The sequence below is a fragment of the Zea mays genome, chromosome 10, assembly GCF_902167145.1.
Source record: "Zea mays cultivar B73 chromosome 10, Zm-B73-REFERENCE-NAM-5.0, whole genome shotgun sequence".
NCBI lineage: Eukaryota > Viridiplantae > Streptophyta > Magnoliopsida > Poales > Poaceae > Zea > Zea mays.
Genome location: NC_050105.1, coordinates 87,278,344 through 87,299,916, shown reverse-complemented (window position 1 = coordinate 87,299,916; position 21,573 = coordinate 87,278,344). Strand labels below are relative to the sequence as shown.

General features: G+C 42.1%; 1 protein-coding gene across 1 annotated transcript; it reads right to left on the bottom strand.

Moving 5' to 3' along the window:
• Window positions 1–801: 801 nt before the first annotated feature.
• On the bottom strand, window positions 802–5,711 carry LOC103641345 (uncharacterized). Its single transcript, XM_008664699.1, has 8 exons — window positions 5,663–5,711; window positions 4,814–5,016; window positions 4,446–4,695; window positions 4,084–4,232; window positions 3,620–3,832; window positions 2,210–2,302; window positions 2,015–2,119; window positions 802–1,162 (listed from the first exon to the last, which is right to left on the bottom strand). The coding sequence occupies exons 1-8, from the start codon at window positions 5,709–5,711 to the stop codon at window positions 803–805; spliced, it is 1,422 nt and encodes a 473-aa protein (XP_008662921.1). The 3' UTR covers window position 802.
• Between the last annotated feature and the right edge of the window lie 15,862 nt (window positions 5,712–21,573).

Sequence of the window (21,573 nt, the reverse complement as noted above, 5' to 3'; positions counted from 1 at the left end):
TTGAAATTTATGACATATCCGTGACGAAAATCGCTTTGTCACCTATCATGCGTGGCATTGCATCATCTATGACGTTTCATGTTTTTTCGTCATAAATTTAGTGACATGTTATATGTCGTCATAGTTTTATGACACGCTATTTTCGTCACTAACCATCTCTAAAAAATGCCACATCATGCTTCCACGTAGGATAGAAAACGTCATAAAAGTAAACATGCAAATGACATGGCATGACAAGAATCTTACGTGGCATCTATGATTATGACAATTTTATTCGTCATAACATATTTAGCCGTAAGCCAATTTGTTTCACCATATTTTTTGCATTTTTATTTTTTAATCTGGTAGCCTAGCGTATAAATAATGCAACCAATTTATTTTACCCTATTTTTGACCTTTTATTTTTAACTATGTAGCCAGCAGCTGTTAACCGGCATAGAAACTGTAGCACCCTGCTGGAACCAGCGGTGGGTTGCAACAGCCAATTTGTTTCACAAAGCACAATGTACTATAAACAAAATCTATTGTAATTAAACAAACAATCAATGACCATCACATATACTTAGCAACATATGATCGTAGATATCATTTATCAATAAACAAATCCTTCAAAATTGTCAATACAAGCATCGTGTTTCATCACCAGCATCATGTAGTGTGCCGATAAGAGTACCAAAATAAAATAGCAAAATAAAAAATGTCATCATGTTTTCATCACACTAGCTGCAAAGGATAGTACCAAAAGGACAGCAAAATAAGGGCCATACGGTAGCAAAGGGCCACACAAAAATGAATCGGCCAACTACTTATTGAGGCTAAAGAGACGACGAAGGAGAGCATTGGTCTCATCTGCTCCTTTTTGTAGATCATTAATCTTTTCTAACTCCTTAGCCCTTGCTTCTTCTGATTCTTCTACCTTCTTCTTGAGGGCATTTAACTGAGCTCTAACCTCTAATGAGTTTTGTTTCTCTGATTCAAGTTCTGCCTCAAGTTCTGCCATACGTGTAGGATCAGAACCATTGCTGCTTTTCTTTGTGGCAGGTACAAGACCAATATTTTGAAGAAATTTTGATGAAGCCAACACTTGAGCAACTGCTTCTGTAGGGGTCTTAGATTCTTTCCCTTCTACTCCAGGTTCAGCCACAAGTGCTTCCATTGTGTCCTGTGAATGGGAAGGTTTAAAAATAAGACAAGAGGTATGGATAAAATGAAACCAAAACAAGCAATAGCATATCAAAATATATGTCATCTCTATTATACAAGTAGCACATCATATCTTTTATACAAGTAGCATTGTTTTCTACCTAGTATATGTTATCTCTACTATACAAGTCATGTTCCTACATGTAGAATTACTCTAGTGTTCTGTATTATAGAAGTAGCAATACAGGGAAGTGTTCTCTATTATACATGTCATCTCTATTATACAAGTAGCATTGTTCCTCACCTATCAAAATGCACAAGTAGCATTTTCATCTCTATTAGACAAGTCATCTATGTTATTCTGTTGCTCTCTATTATACAAGTAGCATATCATCTCGATTATACAAGTAGCATATCAAAAAGCATTGTCAATTCTGAGCCAACATAGTTACTTAAACTTCGATTCAGAACACTAAACTGATTCAGAGTAGTACACATGGAGAGATGTTTGATTCAGATCAACAAAGCAACACACATGGAAAAAATGAACATAATAGATTTTGATGAGAATAGAACATAAAAGTTCCTTAATAAGATGTACCCAGAACAGACCAGAGCAGAACAAATGTTTGATTTGGAACAGAACAGTTCCTTAATTCAGAATAGAACAATACCTAGAACAGTATGCATGGTCCAAGAGTGAGGCTTCCATACATATACAATGTTATACATAAAAAGGGGCAAGCATGATTTTATATGGTTATTTGAAATCAATTAATAACACTACAACAACATTATCTGAAATGAATAAATAAAACTATAGTTGAAAAGGCACTCTTTAATAACACTACAACAAGCATGATTCACTTACAATTGCTTCCTTTACATGCTCAGCAAAACCAGTCTTGCTGCTACAATGGCACTCTTTAAAAAGATCAATTGCACTTGGTGGTGCATCTCCATATTTGGCTTGCTTCTAAAATACATGCAAACAATTTCTAAATGTAAGCTTAGAGCATAATGATAGGTGAGGAATATTTGAACACACATTGTATATGTATATTACCACGGCATGCATATGTGCAATGTAACTCCGAGATCCTGTCTTTTGCTGGAACCGAACTTTGCCACGAATCACTTTGTTGTTCACACACTTGTCCTATAAAACATTTTTTGTAAAATTAGAAACATATAGTAAAGTATGTTCCTACATGTTCCTTTCAACAAGGTATGTTTTGTTGGAATACTAGCTATGTTACTGCCTGTTTCTTTCAACAGCCGGCCAGGGTGAGGAGTTGGGGATGATGGTGATGTAGGAGAAGCCACTGTGCGGCATTGTCGATGAGGCATCGCCAGCACCACTGTTCCCTCATGGTCGAAAGTCCTTGGCCCGTGGACGGCCAGTCCAGCCGGCACGACGCTACCCAGCATAATTCTACCCCGCGCCCATCCCCACCTATAGGCCCTAGCTCCTAGACGGGCAGTCCAGTCGGTGCGCCGCTACCCTGCCTACGCCCCACCTCACCTACATTAGTTACGGTGTAGAAAAATCTATGCTCCTACTACAGTTCTCCATGTTCTCCTCCCCTATTTTCTTTGGATGTTTGTCCTGTTTTTGGTTGCTTCTTGGTAGTGAAGTGAACTGGGTGCATGGAAAGGGATGCTAGGTCCCATCTGCACATTACTTTATGTGCTGATGTGCTCAATCAACAACCACATAGCAGCTTTGTGTCTTTGGGAGATGATTTTACTGCTGAGATGCTTGAGCAAATTGCGTTGAACTGGTAGTGGGCTTCCATGGCTTTAAGCTCTAATCTAAAACTATAAATATCAAAGAAATTTTATTTTTATCATAATATTTTAGAGCCTCTCCAAAATAAATGAATGATGTTGGTGTTATGGAAGTTTGCTGATGGTTCACACTTCACACTGCCCTATCCATAAAATGTTATAATAAAACTAAAAAAGAATGTCCACCTACTTTTATTCTGCAATAAAAGAAAAAAATTAGATCATGTTTGTGCTGACATAAATAAATGTTATAAGCATAGACCTTGAACCAATTGAAATATGAGGCACTCTAGTCTTTGCTTGCAAACAGTGCTGAGACCCATCTTTGGATGATCAACAGATAACTATAGATAAACATACTTAAACATAGCAGCACAACTCTTTATTTTATATGAATTTGATTGTTCCAAATCATACTAATAGATAATATTTCCAATGCACGCCGAGCGCGAGAAAGTTACTAGTAAAGGATACAACTATGTGTTCAAAGAGCAAATAAAAAGCTTTGATATTATTTATTTTGTGTGTGTTTCAGATAGTTATCTCTTTTTAACTTAAAGATGCATAAGACTCTTGCATGCTTAATAAAACCAGTATTTTTTTAGAAAACAACAGTAACCAACAGTTTATCCTCAAAAGCAGAGAACACAAATTGTTGCATCCATTGCAACTAGTAACTCTATACCTTGTGCTTTGGGGTAGACCACATATTCACTAGTTGCATCCATTGCTCATCTGTCATAGTACTCAACGGTGATGTTGTTCTCACTTTGTCTGCTGCCACACCATTAAAGTAAGCCTTTTTGAGCTTATATCTCATTTGTCGCTGATTACACCTCATCAAATCAGCACATGCATATCTGACATCTTTGTTTTTGGTGTCTACGGCAAATTGACCCTAGTAAAAGCATGCACATTAGAATAGAGAGGTTCATAGTGTCTAATGAAATTGGATAGAACAATTTGTAAGGTAAGGTGTCATTTCGAATAGAGGAAACATATGCAATTCTTTCAGCCATAGTTCTTTTAGCAATGTATGAAATAAAGTACGTGCACCTGCTAACTATATGCTAATAAATTGGCAATATAGGACATAGGCCCTACCACCCTATTCATTTTATGTTGTAGGAAGGAATACTATTTACTTACACCAATTCTTCCGACGAAGTCTTCCAAATAGGACTTGTCATTCTTGTATTCCTTCCAGTGTGTCAGGATCGGCATATGTTGCCTAATTGCAATTCCTCCTTCCGATGCAAGCATTGCAGCTTGCATAGGAACCTCTGGACGTCTCTTCCCTTCAGTGATGACCAATGGGATCTTAGTGTTTAAGCCTCGACTTATCCGTTCCAATTGTCTGCCCATACTTTTTCCCCTTATCCATTTATCTGTCATGACATCTGTTTGACCTAAAAATAATGAACATTTTCACAAAATTAGTGCAGATTATAATCAGTTTAATGCTAATTTGTAGAACATATTTGTTGCAGTATGGATCATTGTTTTCTTGCCTTCATCACAAATCTGAATCTCGTCATCATGTTGTGTAGAACAATTGGCAGAAATCAATGCATGCTCTTCTGTATTTGTAGTCGAACCATGAAGATCTTTATCAGCTGAAGATATTTCCTTTGTCTTCTGTCTAGTTACTCTGCGAACTTGGTCTTCTGCATTAGGTGCTAGCACTCTCTTGGATCCTTTTGTTCCTCCAGAAACAGTAGACATGTTGGTGTTCCTTCTTTGACAGTTTAAAGGTACATCCTGCATGGCCTTATATGCATGATACAAGAATTAAACCCAAATTGATCTTATTGCACATTGAGCACAAATAAGTAATAAACTAATAACAATAAAGGACTGCAAGAAGAAATATAAGCACCTGATCAGCCACATGATGATCATTGTCTTCATTATGATCCGGTTCATACAATGAAACAAAGTCATCATGAGCGATAGAGTTCTTCCTTGTTTTACTTGATCGAATAAGTGATGTTAATCCAGTTATACCAAGGCTTCTCAACATGTTGTTGTTCCTCATCACATTTAGAGCCCTCTCTTTTTCATAGTCAGTAATTGGCACATCTGAACAAACATTAAAAATAGACAAAATATGAGTGTTCTCCTATTAACCATTCCCTAAAACATGTAATTTGTATACGCTGACCTACCTATTGAACAACTAGCTTTAATTTTAATGCAACAAATAATTAACTCAATGAATCTAAATGTCGCCTTAGCCAGAAAAGTATATGAAACCACATTTCCATTGCTGATGAACTAATTGCAGCAAGTGACTAAGATCTAAACCAGCCAAGCCATGTGGTTTTCTATAGTAGCATCAAACATCTATATCTTATATATGCAACAAATGGCTACATATGCCATATGGTTTTCTACAATAGCAAAAATCGTCTATATCTTACATAATTTTCAAGTTAGAATACAGTATCACTAATTGATTTCAATTTATTTTCACACAAAAAACAAGGAGCAAAGCTGATTGACATGAATTGGCTAAGCCTCTAGTTATTAGCCATGAAAGATGCATGTGCCTTGAATTGCCATGACGACGCAGCAACTAAAAGGTCTGGGCAAGCTAGGAGGGTGGTGCAGCTAGGGGAAAACACGACAACTAGGGAAGGGCGGTGCAGCAATGAAGGACTGCAGGGGCAGCCCTTACCGTGCGACGGCATCTTAATCTATGTATGAAAATTTTGTCACTTACCACCAGCAAGGTCTGTGCGTGTTGTTTCTCCAACCATCCTTCCAGGGGGCATCTTAATCTCGGCCAGGCAGCGAAGAGCGGATCGACGACGACGGTGGATGGGGCGACGCCGAGGAGGTGGACGGATGGGGCAACGACGAGGAGGTGGACGGATGGGGCGACGACGAGGAGGTGGACGGATGGGGCAACGACGAGGAGGTGGACGGATGGGGCGACGACGAGGAGGTGGACGGATGGGGCGACGACGAGGAGGTGGACGGATGGGGCGACGACGAGAGGATGAGGCGGTGGATGCAGCAGCGAGGTGGACGATGGGGCTGTGGCGACGAGGATGGGGCGGTGGATGCGGCGGCGAGGTGGACGGATGGCGCGGTGGATGCGGTTGGTTGTAGAATTTCTTTTAGGTCTAGAGTTAAAGGCGATGGTGTATATAGATTACGCTAGAATTTGGTGGCGGGATGGCTGATTTGGTGTGATTATTTGGCGGGCATAAAAATTTAGAGGCTATTTAACAATTATTAAATTGTAGACTTATATTTAATAAACTGTCTGAAATGTATTATGAAATGTGAATTCTGTGATGCACACACGTGTTCTGAAAATCTGAGTTGCACAAAAATGTGTTCTGAAATCTGAGTTGCACATAAGGTGTTCACAAGCACATAAATAAAATGAGTTCACTTCTAAAAGTTCTGAAATGTGTGTGTTCTAAGGCTGTCTCCAGCGAGAGACGCCAAAGCGTCCTGTACCTTAAATATAGTGTTTCTCGTCGTTCGCAAGGCATCCAGCAATGACTTGTAAATGTTTCGCTGAAATAGTGGACGTCCTTGTCGTCCGTTAAATCTGACACACTTTTGTCTGCTGGCTAAAGCTTCTCGTCAGTTACGGCAGTCCATTTCTTAGAACGGATCCACGACCGACTGTCTGCGCCATCTTCCCTGGCGCTCGACTGCTCTCTCTGCCCGGCGCTCGTCGAGCTCGTCTAGGCTCCCCGACGGTGTTCCCCGGCGCTCTCCCTCCCGAGCGCTCTCCACGCCCGTGCAGGAGCTCGTATGCGCTCGTCCGCGCCCGTGCAGGAGCTCGTCTCCACCCTCGTCTGCGCTCATCTGCCCCGGCGCTCTCCCTCCAGGCGCAGAGATATAATCGAGTTTGGGATGATCTTTTAGACGCCATTAGGCAGATGCAATTATCTGCCGATGAGTTGAGGAAGTTGAGCTGCCGCAATCATGTGCCTGAGTATTTGGATATGTTGCACAAGAATTGCTTGGTTAATGCCATGAGTGATGTTACTGGTTTCCAGCTTGACTGAACTGAACTGGGAGCACAGATGAGGCGAGATTCATCTAACTGAACTGGGAACCAAGCCTGATCTTCATTTTCTCTATAAAATCTGGCAGTTAACCAGTAGCTTGTTTTCAGAAAACTGGCAGTTAACGGCGATTGACAAGTGTTGTGACGATTTCTCAATGCTATTAGTGACGCTTGCATAAATTCATCATAAAGTTGTCTTGCCACAAAAAAATGTCATAAAACAAAATAGCCAATGACAAAAACTTTCATTGTCATGGGGTATTCGTCATAAAAGGCTACATGTGTTGTAGTGTTAGTTGAGCTCGTGCAAACTGGTTGAACCGGTTTTGACACCGATTGAACCGGTTTTACCCAGTTCGTTTCTAGTTTTGTTGAAAAAGTTTTAACTTGCCTATTCACCCCCCTCTAGGCAACTTTCAAAAGGTCACATAGAACATATCCAAACATAGGAACAACCCAAACTAAAGGTCAAAGTAAACTTAGCTCTTTTGGACTGCTTCTAGTTCTGGTTTTGACACTGCTCCTCCTTCTAGTGACCTTGTTCACTTCTCGAGCTTGATCTTGAGCCTTATGGCTTACACCACATAACTATAGATGTTACCTCATTGGTTGTAAGTCATGTCCTTATGTAGTGATCCTTGATGCACCATAACTCTTCTTAACTCGATCAACCTTGACTTTGCAAGTCTTCTTCTTCACCCCTAGCTTTGGGTTCCTCGATCTCTTTGACCTTCTCCCATGCACTCGGTACCTCGAAGCTCTTCTTGCCTTCATCCTTGGCTTGATCAGTTATCTCCGAGTTACGCACACCAAGTCTCACTTAAGCAATGTCCATCTTACTTGTGATGTCCATTATCTATAGATATTCCAGTCTTTGGACCATCACACTTGTTCACTTGTGTTGAACCCTGTAAGCTTTGCATTAAGCACCTATTCAACACTTAGCACACCTATTAGTCCTTTAATTGGGTTGTCATCCAAACCACCCAAACCCTCAAGAGAGCTTTCAAGAGGGAGGAGAGGCTCCCAGATCCCTTATTGGGGTGGAAGTGGAGCTTAGAAGCTGCAAGGTGGAGTCATAGCTAAGTCTTGGCTTGGTGGGGCTTCGGCCTCCTGGTCCTCGTCGATGCTCCTCCTCCTGTTCGTCCTTGTGGGTTCGTCTCCGTCTGAAGGCGTCTGACTGTCTCCAAGAGCTCTCCTCTTGATCCCCTTGCCCGAAGGTCGATCGCTTCCTTTTATAGGGTGGAACAGGGGTCGGCTAGTGGTGGCTTCCCTAGGAAGGAGCCGTAAGGCAGGGGTAAAACCAGCGTTTTACCCCGGGTGAGGCCATGCGTACTTGCGGGGTCTAGGGTTGCCTGGTTGTCGCGTATTTATCGTGGTGGAATGACGAGGGGGCGGCGATGGTCCCAGGCGCCATCATTCTGGCTACGCCAACCCCTGGCTCCCGTAACCTCGGGCTCGACACAGCCTGTCGTGTAGTGCCCTATGGGAGGTCTGCACACTCAGGACTAGTCCGATAGGCCAGAAGTACACCATAGGCCGAGGACGCGTGAGCCATTAATGCGTTTTCCAAGGGCTCGTAGGTCATGAGCGCTATGCGGCCTGAGGGGTCCGTAGGTTATGGGTGGGAGCGAACCGACACCCATGCAGTGGCTCGATGCCAGGCATGGTTAATGCGGCCAGTCATTTATGGCGGGTCAGTCTAGGGTCGAGCGCAGGATCCACTCTAGTGGTTCCCTTCCAACATGCTTGGCCTCCCTTGTTAGGCCCTGCCACATCCAACCCTGGGCTTAGTGTCACGGGGTTTTTAATCACACACTCACAAAGAGAGAAGTGTTGATGGGATATTTGGTTGTGGGTGAGGAGGGAGTGTGAAAGTCGCCTAGAGGGGGGGTGAATAGGGCAAATCTGAAATTTACAAACTTTAAGCACAACTACAACCCGGGGTTAGCGTTAGAAATATAAATGAGTCCGAAAGAGAGGGCGAAAACACAAGCAAATAAGGCGGATGACACGGTGATTTGTTTTACCGAGGTTCGGTTCTTGCAAATCCACTCCCCGTTGAGGTGGTCACAAAGACCGGGTCTCTTTCAACCCTTTCCCTCTCTCAAACGGTCACTTAGACCGAGTGAGCTTCTCTTCTCAATCAAATGGGACACTAAGTCCCCACAAGGACCACCACACAATTGGTGTCTCTTGCCTTGGTTACAATTGAGTTGGAATCAAGAAAGAATGAAGAAGAAAAGCAATCCAAGCGCAAGAGCTCAAATGAACACAAGTCTCTCTCTCACTAGTCACTATTTGATTGGAATGATCTTTGGACTTGGGAGAGGATTTGATCTCTTTGATTGTGTCTTGTATTTAATGCTATAGCTCTTGTAAGGTGTTTGAAGGCTGAAAACTTGGATACAATGAATGGTGGGTGGTTGGGGGTATTTATAGCCCCAACCACCAAACTAGCCGTTTGGTGGAGGCTGTTGTCGCATGGCGCACCGGACAGTCCGGTGCGCCACCGGACACTGTCCGGTGTGCGCAGCCACGTCACCCGACCGTTAGGGTTTGACCGTTGGAGCTTCTATCTTCTGGGTCACCGGACAGTCCAGTGGTGCACCGGACAGGTCCTGTAGACTGTCCGGTGCGCCTTCTGGCTCTGCTCTAACCTCTGCGCGCACTGTAGCGCATTAACTGCCATTGCAGACGACCGTTGGTGCTGTAGTAGCCGTTACTCCGCTGGCACACTGGACAGTCCGGTGAATTATAGTGGAGCAGCTCCTAGAATTCCCGAAGGTGGCAAGTTCAGACTGGAATCCCCTGCTGCACCGGACACTGTCCGGTGGCACACCGGACAGTCCGGTGCGCCAGACCAGGGCACACTTCGGTTGTCTTTTGCTCTCTTTGTTTGAACCATTTCTTGGTCTTTTTATTGGTTTATTGTGAACCTTTGGCACCTGTAAAACTTATAGTCTAGAGCAAACTAGTTAGTTTAATTATTTGTGTTGGAAATTCAACCACCAAAATCAATTAGAAAAAGGTGTAAGCCTATTTCCCTTTCAATCTCCCCCTTTTTGGTGATTGATGCCAACACAAACCAAAGCAAATATGAAAGTGCAGAATTGAACTAGTTTGCATAATGTAAGTGCAAATGTTGCTTGGAATGAAACAAATAATCATTTCTACTAGATATGCATGGATGGCTTTCTTCTTATTTAAAATTTTGGACCACGCTTGCACCACATGTTTGTTTTTGCAAACTCTTTTGGAAATTCTTTTCAAAGTCCTTTTGCAAATAGTCAAAGGTAAATGAATAAGATTTTGAGAAGCATTTGCAAGATTTGAAATTTTCTCCCCCTGTTTCAAATGTTTTCTTTTGACTAAACAAAACTCCCCCTTATTGAAATCCTCCTCTTAGTGTTCAAGAGGGTTTTAGATATTAGTTTTGAAGAGGGTATACCAGTTGTATAAGATATCAATTGAAAAACATACTATAAAAAAGGATACCAATTGAGAAAATCTTTTCTTAACCAAATTTGAAGACTTTTTTTTGAAATTGGTGGTGGTGCGGTCCTTTTGCTTTGGGCTAATATTTTCTCCCCCTTTGGCATGAATCGCCAAAAACGGATACTTGTGAGTGAAATATAGGTCCTTGAAACTACTTTCTCCCCTTATGGTAAATAACATATGAGTGAAGATTATACCAAATTGGAGAGTGTTGCGGAGCAACGACGAAGAATGAATAATCGATGGAGTGGAGTGGAAGCCTTGTCTTTGCCGAAGACTCTATTTTTCTTTCAATCTATGACTTGGCATGAAATGCACTTGAAAACCACATTAGTCATATCAAAGAAAGAGATATGATCAAAGGTATATAAATGAGCTATGTGTGCAAAATATCAATTAAAATTCCTAGAATCAAGAATATTTAGCTCATGCCTAAGTTTGGTAAATGTTTGCTCATCTAATGGCTTGGTAAAGATATCGGCTAATTGTTCTTTGGTATTAACATATGCAATCTCGATATCCCCCTTTTGTTGGTGATCCCTTAAGAAATGATACCGAATGGCTATGTGTTTAGTGCGGCTATGCTCAACGGGATTATCCGCCATGCGGATTGCACTCTCATTATCACATAGAAGAGGAACTTTGGTTAATTTGTAACCATAGTCCCTAAGGGTTTGCCTCATCCAAAGCAATTGCGCGCAACAATGGCCTGTGGCAATATACTCGGCTTCGGCGGTAGAAAGAGCTACAGAATTTTGCTTCTTTGAAGCCCAAGACACCAGAGATCTTCCCAAGAACTGGCAAGTCCCTGATGTGCTCTTTCTATTAATTTTACACCCTACCCAGTCAGCATCGGAATAACCAATTAAATCAAATGTGGATCCCCTGGGGTACCAAAGGCCAAACTTAGGAGTATAAACTAAATATCTCAAGATTCGTTTTACGGCCCTAAGGTGAACTTCCTTAGGATCGGCTTGGAATCTTGCACACATGCATACGGAAAGCATAATATCCGGTCAAGAAGCACATAGATAGAGTAAAGAGCCTATCATCGACCGGTATACCTTTTGATCTACGGATTTACCTCCCGTGTCGAGGTCGAGATGCCCATTGGTTCCCATGGGTGTCTTGATGGGCTTGGCATCCTTCATCCCAAACTTTGTGAGTATGTCTTGAATGTACTTCGTTTGGCTAATGAAGGTGCCCTCTTGGAGTTGCATGACTTGAAATCCTAAGAAATACTTCAACTCCCCCATCATAGACATCTCGAATTTTTGAGTCATGATCCTACTAAACTCTTCACATGTAGATTCGTTAGTAGACCCAAATATGATATCATCAACATAAATTTGGCATACAAACAAATCATTTGCAAGTGTTTTAGTAAAGAGAGTAGGATCGGCTTTTCCGACTTTGAAGCCATTAGCAATAAGAAAATCTCTTAGACATTCATACCATGCTCTTGGGGCTTGCTTGAGCCCATAAAGTGCCTTAGAGAGTTTATAGACATGGTTAGGATACTCACTATCTTCAAAACCGGGAGGTTGCTCAACATAGACCTCCTCCTTGATTGGTCCATTGAGGAAGGCACTTTTCACGTCCATTTGATATAACTTAAAGCCATGGTAAGTAACATAGGCAAGTAATATACGAATTGACTCAAGCCTAGCTACGGGTGCATAGGTTTCACCGAAATCCAAACCTTCGACTTGTGAATATCCCTTGGCCACAAGTCGGGCTTTGTTCCTTGTCACCACACCATGCTCATCTTGTTTGTTGCGGAAGACCCACTTGGTTCCTACAACATTTTGATTAGGACGTGGAACTAAATGTCATACCTCATTCCTCGTGAAGTTGTTGAGCTCCTCTTGCATCGCCAGCACCCAATCCGAACCTTGAAGTGCTTCCTCTACCCTGTGTGGCTCGATAGAGGAAACAAAAGAGTAATGTTCACAAAAATGAGCAACACAAGATCGAGTGGTTACCCCCTTTTGAATATCGCCGAGGATGGTGTTCACGGGGTGATCTTGTTGGATTGCTTGGTGGACTCTTGGGTGTGGCGGTCTTGGACCCTCATCATCTTCCTTGTCTTGATCATTAGCATCTCCCCCTTGATCATGGTCCTCCTCTTGAGGTGGCTCCTCTTGATCTTCATCATCATCATCTTGAGCTTGATCCTCATCTTGAGTTGGTGGAGATGCTTGCATTGAGGAAGATGGTTGATCTTGTGTATGTGGAGGCTCTTTGGATTCCTTAAGACACACATCCCCAATGGACATGTTCCTTAGCGCGACGCACGGAGCCTCTTCAGCATCTAGCTCATCAAGATCAACTTGCTCTACTTGAGAGCCGTTAGTCTCATCAAACACAATGTCACAAGAAACTTCAACTAGTCCAGTGGACTTGTTACAGACTCTATATGCCCTTGTGTTTGAATCATATCCTAGTAAAAAGCCTTCTACAACCTTAAGAGCAAATTTAGATTCTCTACCTCTTTTAACAAGAATAAAACATTTGCTACCAAAGACTCTAAAATATGAAACATTGGGCTTTTTACCGGTGAGGAGTTCATACGATGTCTTCTTGAGGATTCGGTGTAGATATAACCGGTTGATGGCGTAGCAAGCGATGTTAACCGCCTCGGCCCAAAACCGATCCGAAGTCTTGTACTCATCAAGCATGGTTCTTGCCATGTCCAATAGAGTTCTATTCTTCCTCTCCACTACACCATTTTGTTGTGGCGTGTAGGGAGAAGAGAACTCATGCTTGATGCCCTCCCCCTCAAGGAAGCCTTCTATTTGAGAGTTCTTGAACTCCGTCCCGTTGTCGCTTCTAATCTTTTTGATCCTTAAGCCGAACTCATTTTGAGCCCGTCTCAAGAATCCCTTCAATGTCTCTTGGGTTTGTGATTTTTCCTGTAAAAAGAACACCCAAGTGAAGCGAGAATAATCATCCACAATTACAAGACAATACTTACTCCCGCCGATGCTTATGTAAGCTATCGGGCCGAATAGGTCCATGTGGAGTAGTTCAAGCGACCTGTCGGTCGTCATGATGTTCTTGTGTGGATGATGAACACCAACTTGCTTTCCTGCTTGACATGCGCTACAAACCCTGTCTTTCTCAAAATGAACATTGGTTAGTCCCAAAATGTGCTCTCCCTTTAGAAGCTTATGAAGATTCTTCATCCCAACATGGGCTAGTCGGTATTGCCAGAGCCAACCCATGTTAGTCTTAGAAATTAAGCAAGTGTCGAGTTCAGCTTTATCAAAATCTACTAAGTATAGCTGACCCTCTAACACTCCCTTAAATGCTACTGAATCATCACTTCTTCTAAAGACAGTAACACCTAAATCTGTAAAAAGACAGTTGTAGCCCATTTTACATAATTGAGAAACGGAAAGCAAATTGTAATCTAAAGAATCTACAAGAAAAACATTGAAAATAGAATGGTCAGGTGATATAGCAATTTTACCCAATCCTTTGACCAAACCTTGATTTCCATCCCCGAATGTGATCGCTCTTTGGGGATCTTGGTTTTTCTCATAGGAGGAGAACATCTTCATCTCCCCTATCATGTGGTTTGTGCACCCACTATCGATGATCCAACTTGAGCCCCCGGATGCATAAACCTACAAAACAATTTTAGGCCTTGTTCTTAGGTACCCAAACGGTCTTGGGTCCTTTGACATTAGAAACAAGCACCTTGGGTACCCAAACACAAGTCTTTGATCCCTTGTGTTTGCCCCCAACATATTTGGCAACTACTTTGCCTGATTTGTTAGTAAGCACATAAGATGCATCAAAAGTCTTAAATGAAATGTTATGATCATTTGATGCAATAGGAGTTTTCTTCTTAGGCAATTTAGCATGGGTTGATTGCCTAGAGCTAGGTGCCTCACTCTTATACATAAAAGCATGATTAGAGCCAGAGTGAGACTTCCTAGAGTGAATTCTCCTAATTTTGTGCTCGGGATAACCGACAGGGTACAAAATGTAACCTTCGTTATCCTGAGGCATGGGAGCCTTGCCCTTAACAAAGTTAGATAATCTTTTAGGAGGGGCATTGAGTTTGACATTTCCTCCCTGTTGGAAGCCAATGCCATCCTTAATGCCAGGGTGTCTCCCACTATAGAGCATACTACGAGCAAATTTAAATTTTTCATTTTCTAACTCGTGCTCGGTAATTTTAGCATCTAATTTTGCTATATGATCATTTTGTTGTTTAATCATAGCAATGTGATCATGAATAGCATCAATGTTAACATCTCTACATCTAGTGCAAATTGTAACATGCTCAACGGTAGATGTAGAGGGTTTGCAAGAATTTAGTTCAACAATCTTAGCATGTAAAATGTCATTCTCATCTCTAAGATTGGAAATGGAAACATTGCAAACATCTAATTCCTTAGCCTTAGCAATTAATTTTTCATTCTCATTTCTAAGGCTAGCAAGAGAGGCATTCAATTTTTCAATCTTAGCAATTGAACTAGCATTATCATTTCTAAGATTGTCAATTGAATCATCACAAACATTTGATTTTTCAACCTTAGCAATTAATTTGGCATTTTCATTTCTAAGGTTGGAAATAACATCATGGCAAGTGCTTAGCTCACTAGTTAATTTTTCACATTTTTCTACCTCTAGAGCATAAGCATTTTAACCTTAACATGCTTTTTGTTTTCTTTAATTAGGAAGTCCTCTTGACTATCTAAGAGTTCATCCTTATCATGAATAGCACTAATTAATTCATTCAATTTCTCCTTTTGTTGCATGTTTAGGTTGGCAAATAGGGTGAGCAAATTATCCTCATCATCACTAGAATTATCCTCATCACTAGACGTTGCATACTTAGTGGAGGATTTTGATTTTACCTTCTTCCTTTTGCCGTCCTTTGCCATGAGGCATTTGTGGCCGACGTTGGGGAAGAGAAGTCCCTTGTTGACGGCGATGTTGGCGGCGTCCTCGTCGGAGGAGGAGTCGGTGGAGCTCTCGTCGGAGTCCCACTCCTGGCAAACATGGGCATCACCGCCCTTCTTCTTGTAATATCTCTTCTTTTCCTTTCTTCTCCCCTTCTTGTCGTCGCCCCTGTCACTATCACTTGATAATGGACATTTAGCAATGAAATGACCGGGCTTACCACATTTGTAGCAAACCTTCTTGGAGCAGGGCTTGTAGTCCTTCCCCCTTCTTTGCTTAAGGATTTGGTAAAAAATCTTGATGATGAGCGCCATCTCCTCGTTGTCGAGCTTGGAGGCGTCGATGGGGACTCTACTCGATGTAGAGTCTTCTTTCTTCTCCTCTGTTGCCTTGAATGCCACGGGTTCTACATCGGGTGTGGAGGAGGCGTCTTGCTCGATGATTTTCTTGGAGCCTTTGATCATCAATTCAAAGCTCACAAATTTTCCTATCACTTCCTCGGGAGACATTAGCTTGTATCTACGATCACCACGAATTAATTGAACTTGAGTGGGATTAAGAAATACAAGTGATCTTAGAATAACCTTGACCATCTCATGGTCATCCCATTTGGTGCTCCCGAGGTTGCGCACTTGGTTCACCAAGGTCTTGAGTCGGTTGTACATCGCTTGTGGCTCCTCCCCTTGGTGAAGCATGAACCGACCGAGCTCCCCCTCGATCGTCTCCCTCTTGGTGATCTTGGTCACCTCGTCTCCTTCGTGCGCGGTCTTGAGCACGTCCCAAATCTCCTTTGCGCTCTTCAACCCTTGCACCTTATTATACTCCTCTCGACTTAGAGAGGCGAGGAGGATAGTAGTGGCTTGGGAGTTGAAGTGTTGGATTTGTTCGACCTCCTCCGAATCATAATCCTTGTCCCCTTCCTTTGGTACCTGCGCTCCATACTCAACAATATCCCATATACTTTTGTGGAGTGAGGTTAGGTGATGCCTCATTTTATCACTCCACATAGAATAATCTTCACCATCAAACATAGGTGGTTTGCCTAATGGGATAGAAAGTAATGGAGTGCGTTTTGAAATGCGAGGATAGCGAAGGGGCATCTTACTATACTTCTTGCGCTCATGGCGCTTAGAAGTGGCGGATGCCGATTCCGAGCCGGAGGTGGAGGGTGACGAAGAGTCGGTCTCGTAGTAGACCACCTTCTTCATCTTCTTCTTCTTGTCACCCTTCCATTGGGACTTGATGGAGGAAGAGGATTCCTCCTTGTGCTTGTGGGCGGACTCCCTTGAGTGCGTTCTCCCCAAGCTTGCGGACTTGTCGCCGGTCCCGATCTCCCTCTTGGCGGATGCTCCCGACATCACTTCGAGCGGTTAGTCTCTAATGAAGTATCGGGCTTTGATACCAATTGAAAGTCGCCTAGAGGGGGGGGGTGAATAGGGCGAATCTGAAATTTACAAACTTTAAGCACAACTACAACCCGGGGTTAGCATTAGAAATATAAACGAGTCCGAAAGAGAGGGCGAAAACACAAGCAAATAAGGCAGATGACACGGTGATTTGTTTTACCGAGGTTCGGTTCTTGCAAACCTACTCCCCGTTGAGGTGGTCACAAAGACCGGGTCTCTTTCAACCCTTTCCCTCTCTCAAACGGTCACTTAGACCGAGTGAGCTTCTCTTCTCAATCAAACGGGACACTAAGTCCCCACAAGGACCACCACACAATTGGTGTCTCTTTCCTTGGTTACAATTGAGTTGGAATCAAGAAAGAATGAAGAAGAAAAGCAATCCAAGCGCAAGAGCTCAAATGAATACAAGTCTCTCTCTCACTAGTCACTATTTGATTGGAATGATCTTTGGACTTGGGAGAGGATTTGATCTCTTTGATTGTGTCTTGTATTGAATGCTATACCTCTTGTAAGGTGTTTGAAGGCTGAAAACTTGGATACAATGAATGGTGGGTGGTTGGGGGTATTTATAGCCCCAACCACCAAACTAGCCGTTTGGTGGAGGTTGCTGTCGCATGGCGCACCGGACAGTCCGGTGCGCCACCGGACACTGTCCGGTGCGCCAGCCACGTCACCCGACCGTTAGGGTTCGACCGTTGGAGCTTCTGTCTTCTGGGTCACCGGACAGTCCGGTGGTGCACCGGACAGGTCCTGTAGACTGTCTGGTGCGCCTTCTGGCTCTGCTCTGACCTCTACGCGCACTGTAGCGCATTAACTGCCGTTGCAGACGACCGTTGGCGCTGTAGTAGCCGTTACTCTGCTGGCACACCGGATATTCCGGTGCTACACCGGACAGTCCGGTGAATTATAGTGTAGCAGCTCCCAGAATTCCTGAAGGTGACAAGTTCAGACTAGAATCCCCTGGTGCACCGGACACTGTCCGGTGGTGCACCGGACACTGTCTGGTGGCACACCGGACAGTCCGGTGCGCTAGACCAGGGCACACTTCGGTTGTCTTTTGCTCTCTTTGTTTGAACCCTTTCTTGGTCTTTTTATTGGTTTGTTGTGAACCTTTGGCACCTGTAAAACTTATAGTCTAGAGCAAACTAGTTAGTTTAATTATTTGTGTTGGGCAATTCAACCACCAAAATCAATTAGAAAAGGTGTAAGCATATTTCCCTTTCAGAGTGCACGAACAACAATGAAAGTGGGAGATCAAGTGGTATATAGAGCCACCAACCCTAAACAAGCCGCTTGACAACAACCAGAAAAGCAGGAGATCAAGTGGTATGTATAGTCACCAATCCTAAACTAGCCGCTTGACCTGACTCGACAAATCTTGTCTAGCTGAGTTTTCAAACATTTAGCCATTGAGGAAAAGGCATCCTAGCTGACCTTGTTCTCAGCTTGGCCGACTTGCTAAGCCAATAGCCAGGTCTTGGATTGGACAGAGGTATGAGTGTTTTTCTCTCACTCTCTCTTCTCTCTCACTCTTAGGTTTTTCTCTAGGTATTTTTAGCACTATTATCTCAAACTTTAGTGAGGCATTCCTCTTGATAGTGTGTCGAAGTTTAACTCAAATGAACATAAAAGATTTGATCCTACAATTTGAGCTTTCTCTTTATTCAAAATTGATGCCACTTTGACCATTGCATAGTTGAGGGTCTTCATCACTTCAACTTATTGAGCTCGTCCATCTGAAGCATATGACTTATGTTGAAGGGTTTCAAATCGCTTTGTACATTTGATTTGATCTTCCACGTTAACGACCAACACTTGATTAGTGCTTCAACTAAATACAAGTAGATTCTTCACTTTTAAGTAGGTCCATCGCCACGAAGTCGTTGCTTGCCCTTCACCTTCCGTTTAATACCTCAAAGTAATCTCCTTTCTATCTTCACCATCTCAAGATTAACATGTCTTGTCAGTGCTTCCAACCATAATTTGAATTCTATTTTATCTGTATTGTTTGTGTTGTGCTTGAATTAAATTGTTTTCATCACACTACAAATTCTATTTTATCTGTATTGTTTGTGTTGTGCTTGAATTAAATTGTTTTCATCACACTACAGAAGTTTGACAACTACTTCTTGTAAATAATCATAGACTTGATTGATATATATGATCATGATATAAATATGAATGTAATAAATAATAGTAAATCTAGGAATAAGCATCCGCAAGTATCAAAAAATATTATTAACCAATCAATCGTGTTGTTATTCGATTCACCAAAACTCACTTTTCCAACCTAGATGTACTTCCGACATCGAGATTTTGAGCACCAAACCCTATATATTCATGCTGGACGTTTTGAAGGTTCTATAGAACCAGTGAGGCGACCATATATGGGGTGAATGAGAGCCAATCAAATTTTGCTTCCAAACTCTGAAAATGAATAGTTCACTTCAATTGAGATAAAGCAAGCGCTCAAACCAGGAACACACAAGCGAACGAGTGATCTCATGATTATAAAATGTTCCTAATACTCACATGAGACCAGCAAAACAAACGGATCGCAAATCGGACACCGAAAAGTCCGAAACGGTCCAAAACAGTATCGCGAACAAGTTCTGTTTTCAGCAATACTAAATTTCGTTCTTGGATCCAAAACTGAACCAAACGAACTCGATTGAGATGAAATTATACACACACATGGGCAAATACATTTCAAGGTCTCCACAAATTTTGAGCTCAATCGGATTTGTGAATCAACCGCAAATTTAAAAATACAACTAGAATTGGGATTTTGTTGTGGTTTTCTAGAACGATTTCAAACTGAGTTTTTCTCAAAGCGCGACCAAAATCTGCAACAACTAGGTGTATGAACCTTGTGTTTGCTGGTTCGAGTCAACTTTTAAAACTTCGATTATTAAATTTTTTGAAATAGCTAGTTTATGAACCTAAAGATCATATGCATGGATTTTGTCATGAAAAAGTTCCTTTGTCGTAAAAGCATACATTTTTATTAAACTCATGCTATTATATATATATTCTCTCCTTTTTTGCTGGGACCAATGAGAGGCCAACAAGTCACCACAAATAGAGAGAGAAAGGGGTTGGGTGACAGGTGATGAAGAAAGATGCGATTTCCCTCTGTTGGAGTCGCTTGCTTTTAATGACTACAGTGTTTAGTTGAGAAAGATCGCCAAGCACAACTGTTTTCTTTTTGGTCATTTTGTGCAGGAGAAGTAAGCGACGTGGCGCTACTCCCTCTCCAGCTTGTAGATTGCAAATTTGCAACGCAGGGATGGGTCGGTGGTACCATGATTCCTATTCAATTGCTTGTGGTTGTGGCAACAAATTCAGGAAGAAGCTTATAGATGTTCCTCTTTTATGCACTGGAAGGTTCTAGGACACGAGATATGAGCAAGTTCATGTTATTTTCTGCTCACTGAAACATCAAGCTTGACTCGAGTGCATGAATATTGAGTAGGTAACTGGATAGGAACAATGATGGTAGTTTTTTTTAAAAAAAAAACAAACTCCGTTTTTTTACACTTCTGTCACACTGCAATTCGTAACAAGCCTATGCAGCTGCCCCCCCTTTTTTTGGGCATAACAAGATATATACGATGCTAAACCATGCAGGAACTAATCACTTGGTTGGTTCCTGATCAGCTGTATCTTTATTCAAACATCAGTGTTAAGCCAACCCTGTTATGGACTTGCATCAGAGGCGCATCACCGCCGGTTTGGTCCAATGAACTTGGCTGACAGCAGCAGCTCGGGCAGGCAAATCTCTGATGGGCATCATCTGACAACGCAATTTAACAACCGTGGCGATAATGACACTGCAAATGGGATCAGTGTGGACGGCTCAATGAGTTATTATTATTATATATATAGTTGGTGAAGACCGCCGTGCTAGGCCTAGCCCAGCCCAAATGTCCACTACTGGCCCACTAAAAAGTTGAGTCTAGTCTAGCCTACAATAATTTGAAGTACACGGTGAAAAGCTTTGGGGGTACAAGTACCCATTTTTTTTTGTAGTACATGGATAAAGCTAAAAATGGTTGTGCTAATTAAATCTAGTCTACATAATCTTAATAATAAATAGTACCCATGACGGTGTCCTGTAAAAAAAACTAGTCTAGTCCTGTCTATTTTGGAGGGATGCTTCATTTTCTTTTTTTCTGTTTGACGTCATATGTTATATTGGCTTATCCTTTTCGTACGGAAATTGTTATATCTTAGTTTAACTGCAATACCGTTTTACACGTAAACTGTACTGTTCGCAAAGTAAAGTTTAAATAATAGTCTAATAGCTTGGAAGTCTAAACATGTTTATGTCAAGCCCATCTCTTCACATTTAAGAGCACCTTTGAGAGAAACTAACCCGCACCAAAAGTTCAATGCATGGCCCCCCTTTGTCAACTGTTGTGTGCTTTTGATGTGAAAGTACAACTACCTAAGATGCTGGTCGCTGCTAGTACTGTAATCTGGAGTGGGGGTTTTTCTTTTTGGACCAAATAGATACATTTGATGAACATGCATATCGTACAGATTTTAAAAAAAAATCATTAACTTTGTGTGATATATGCTTGTTTATCGAAGTCACACACATTCTTTCTAGATAACGGAATTGATGTTTTTGGCTTCGGGCCTCTTCAGAGAAGAGAAGAGACATCGGTTCACACTGAATACAGCATGAAAAACGTCTTACACGTTTAGGAGTTTCGAGCTTAAGAGTTGTTCCGAAAAATTAAAAGGTCATCTGTTTAAGGTGAGGAAATATAG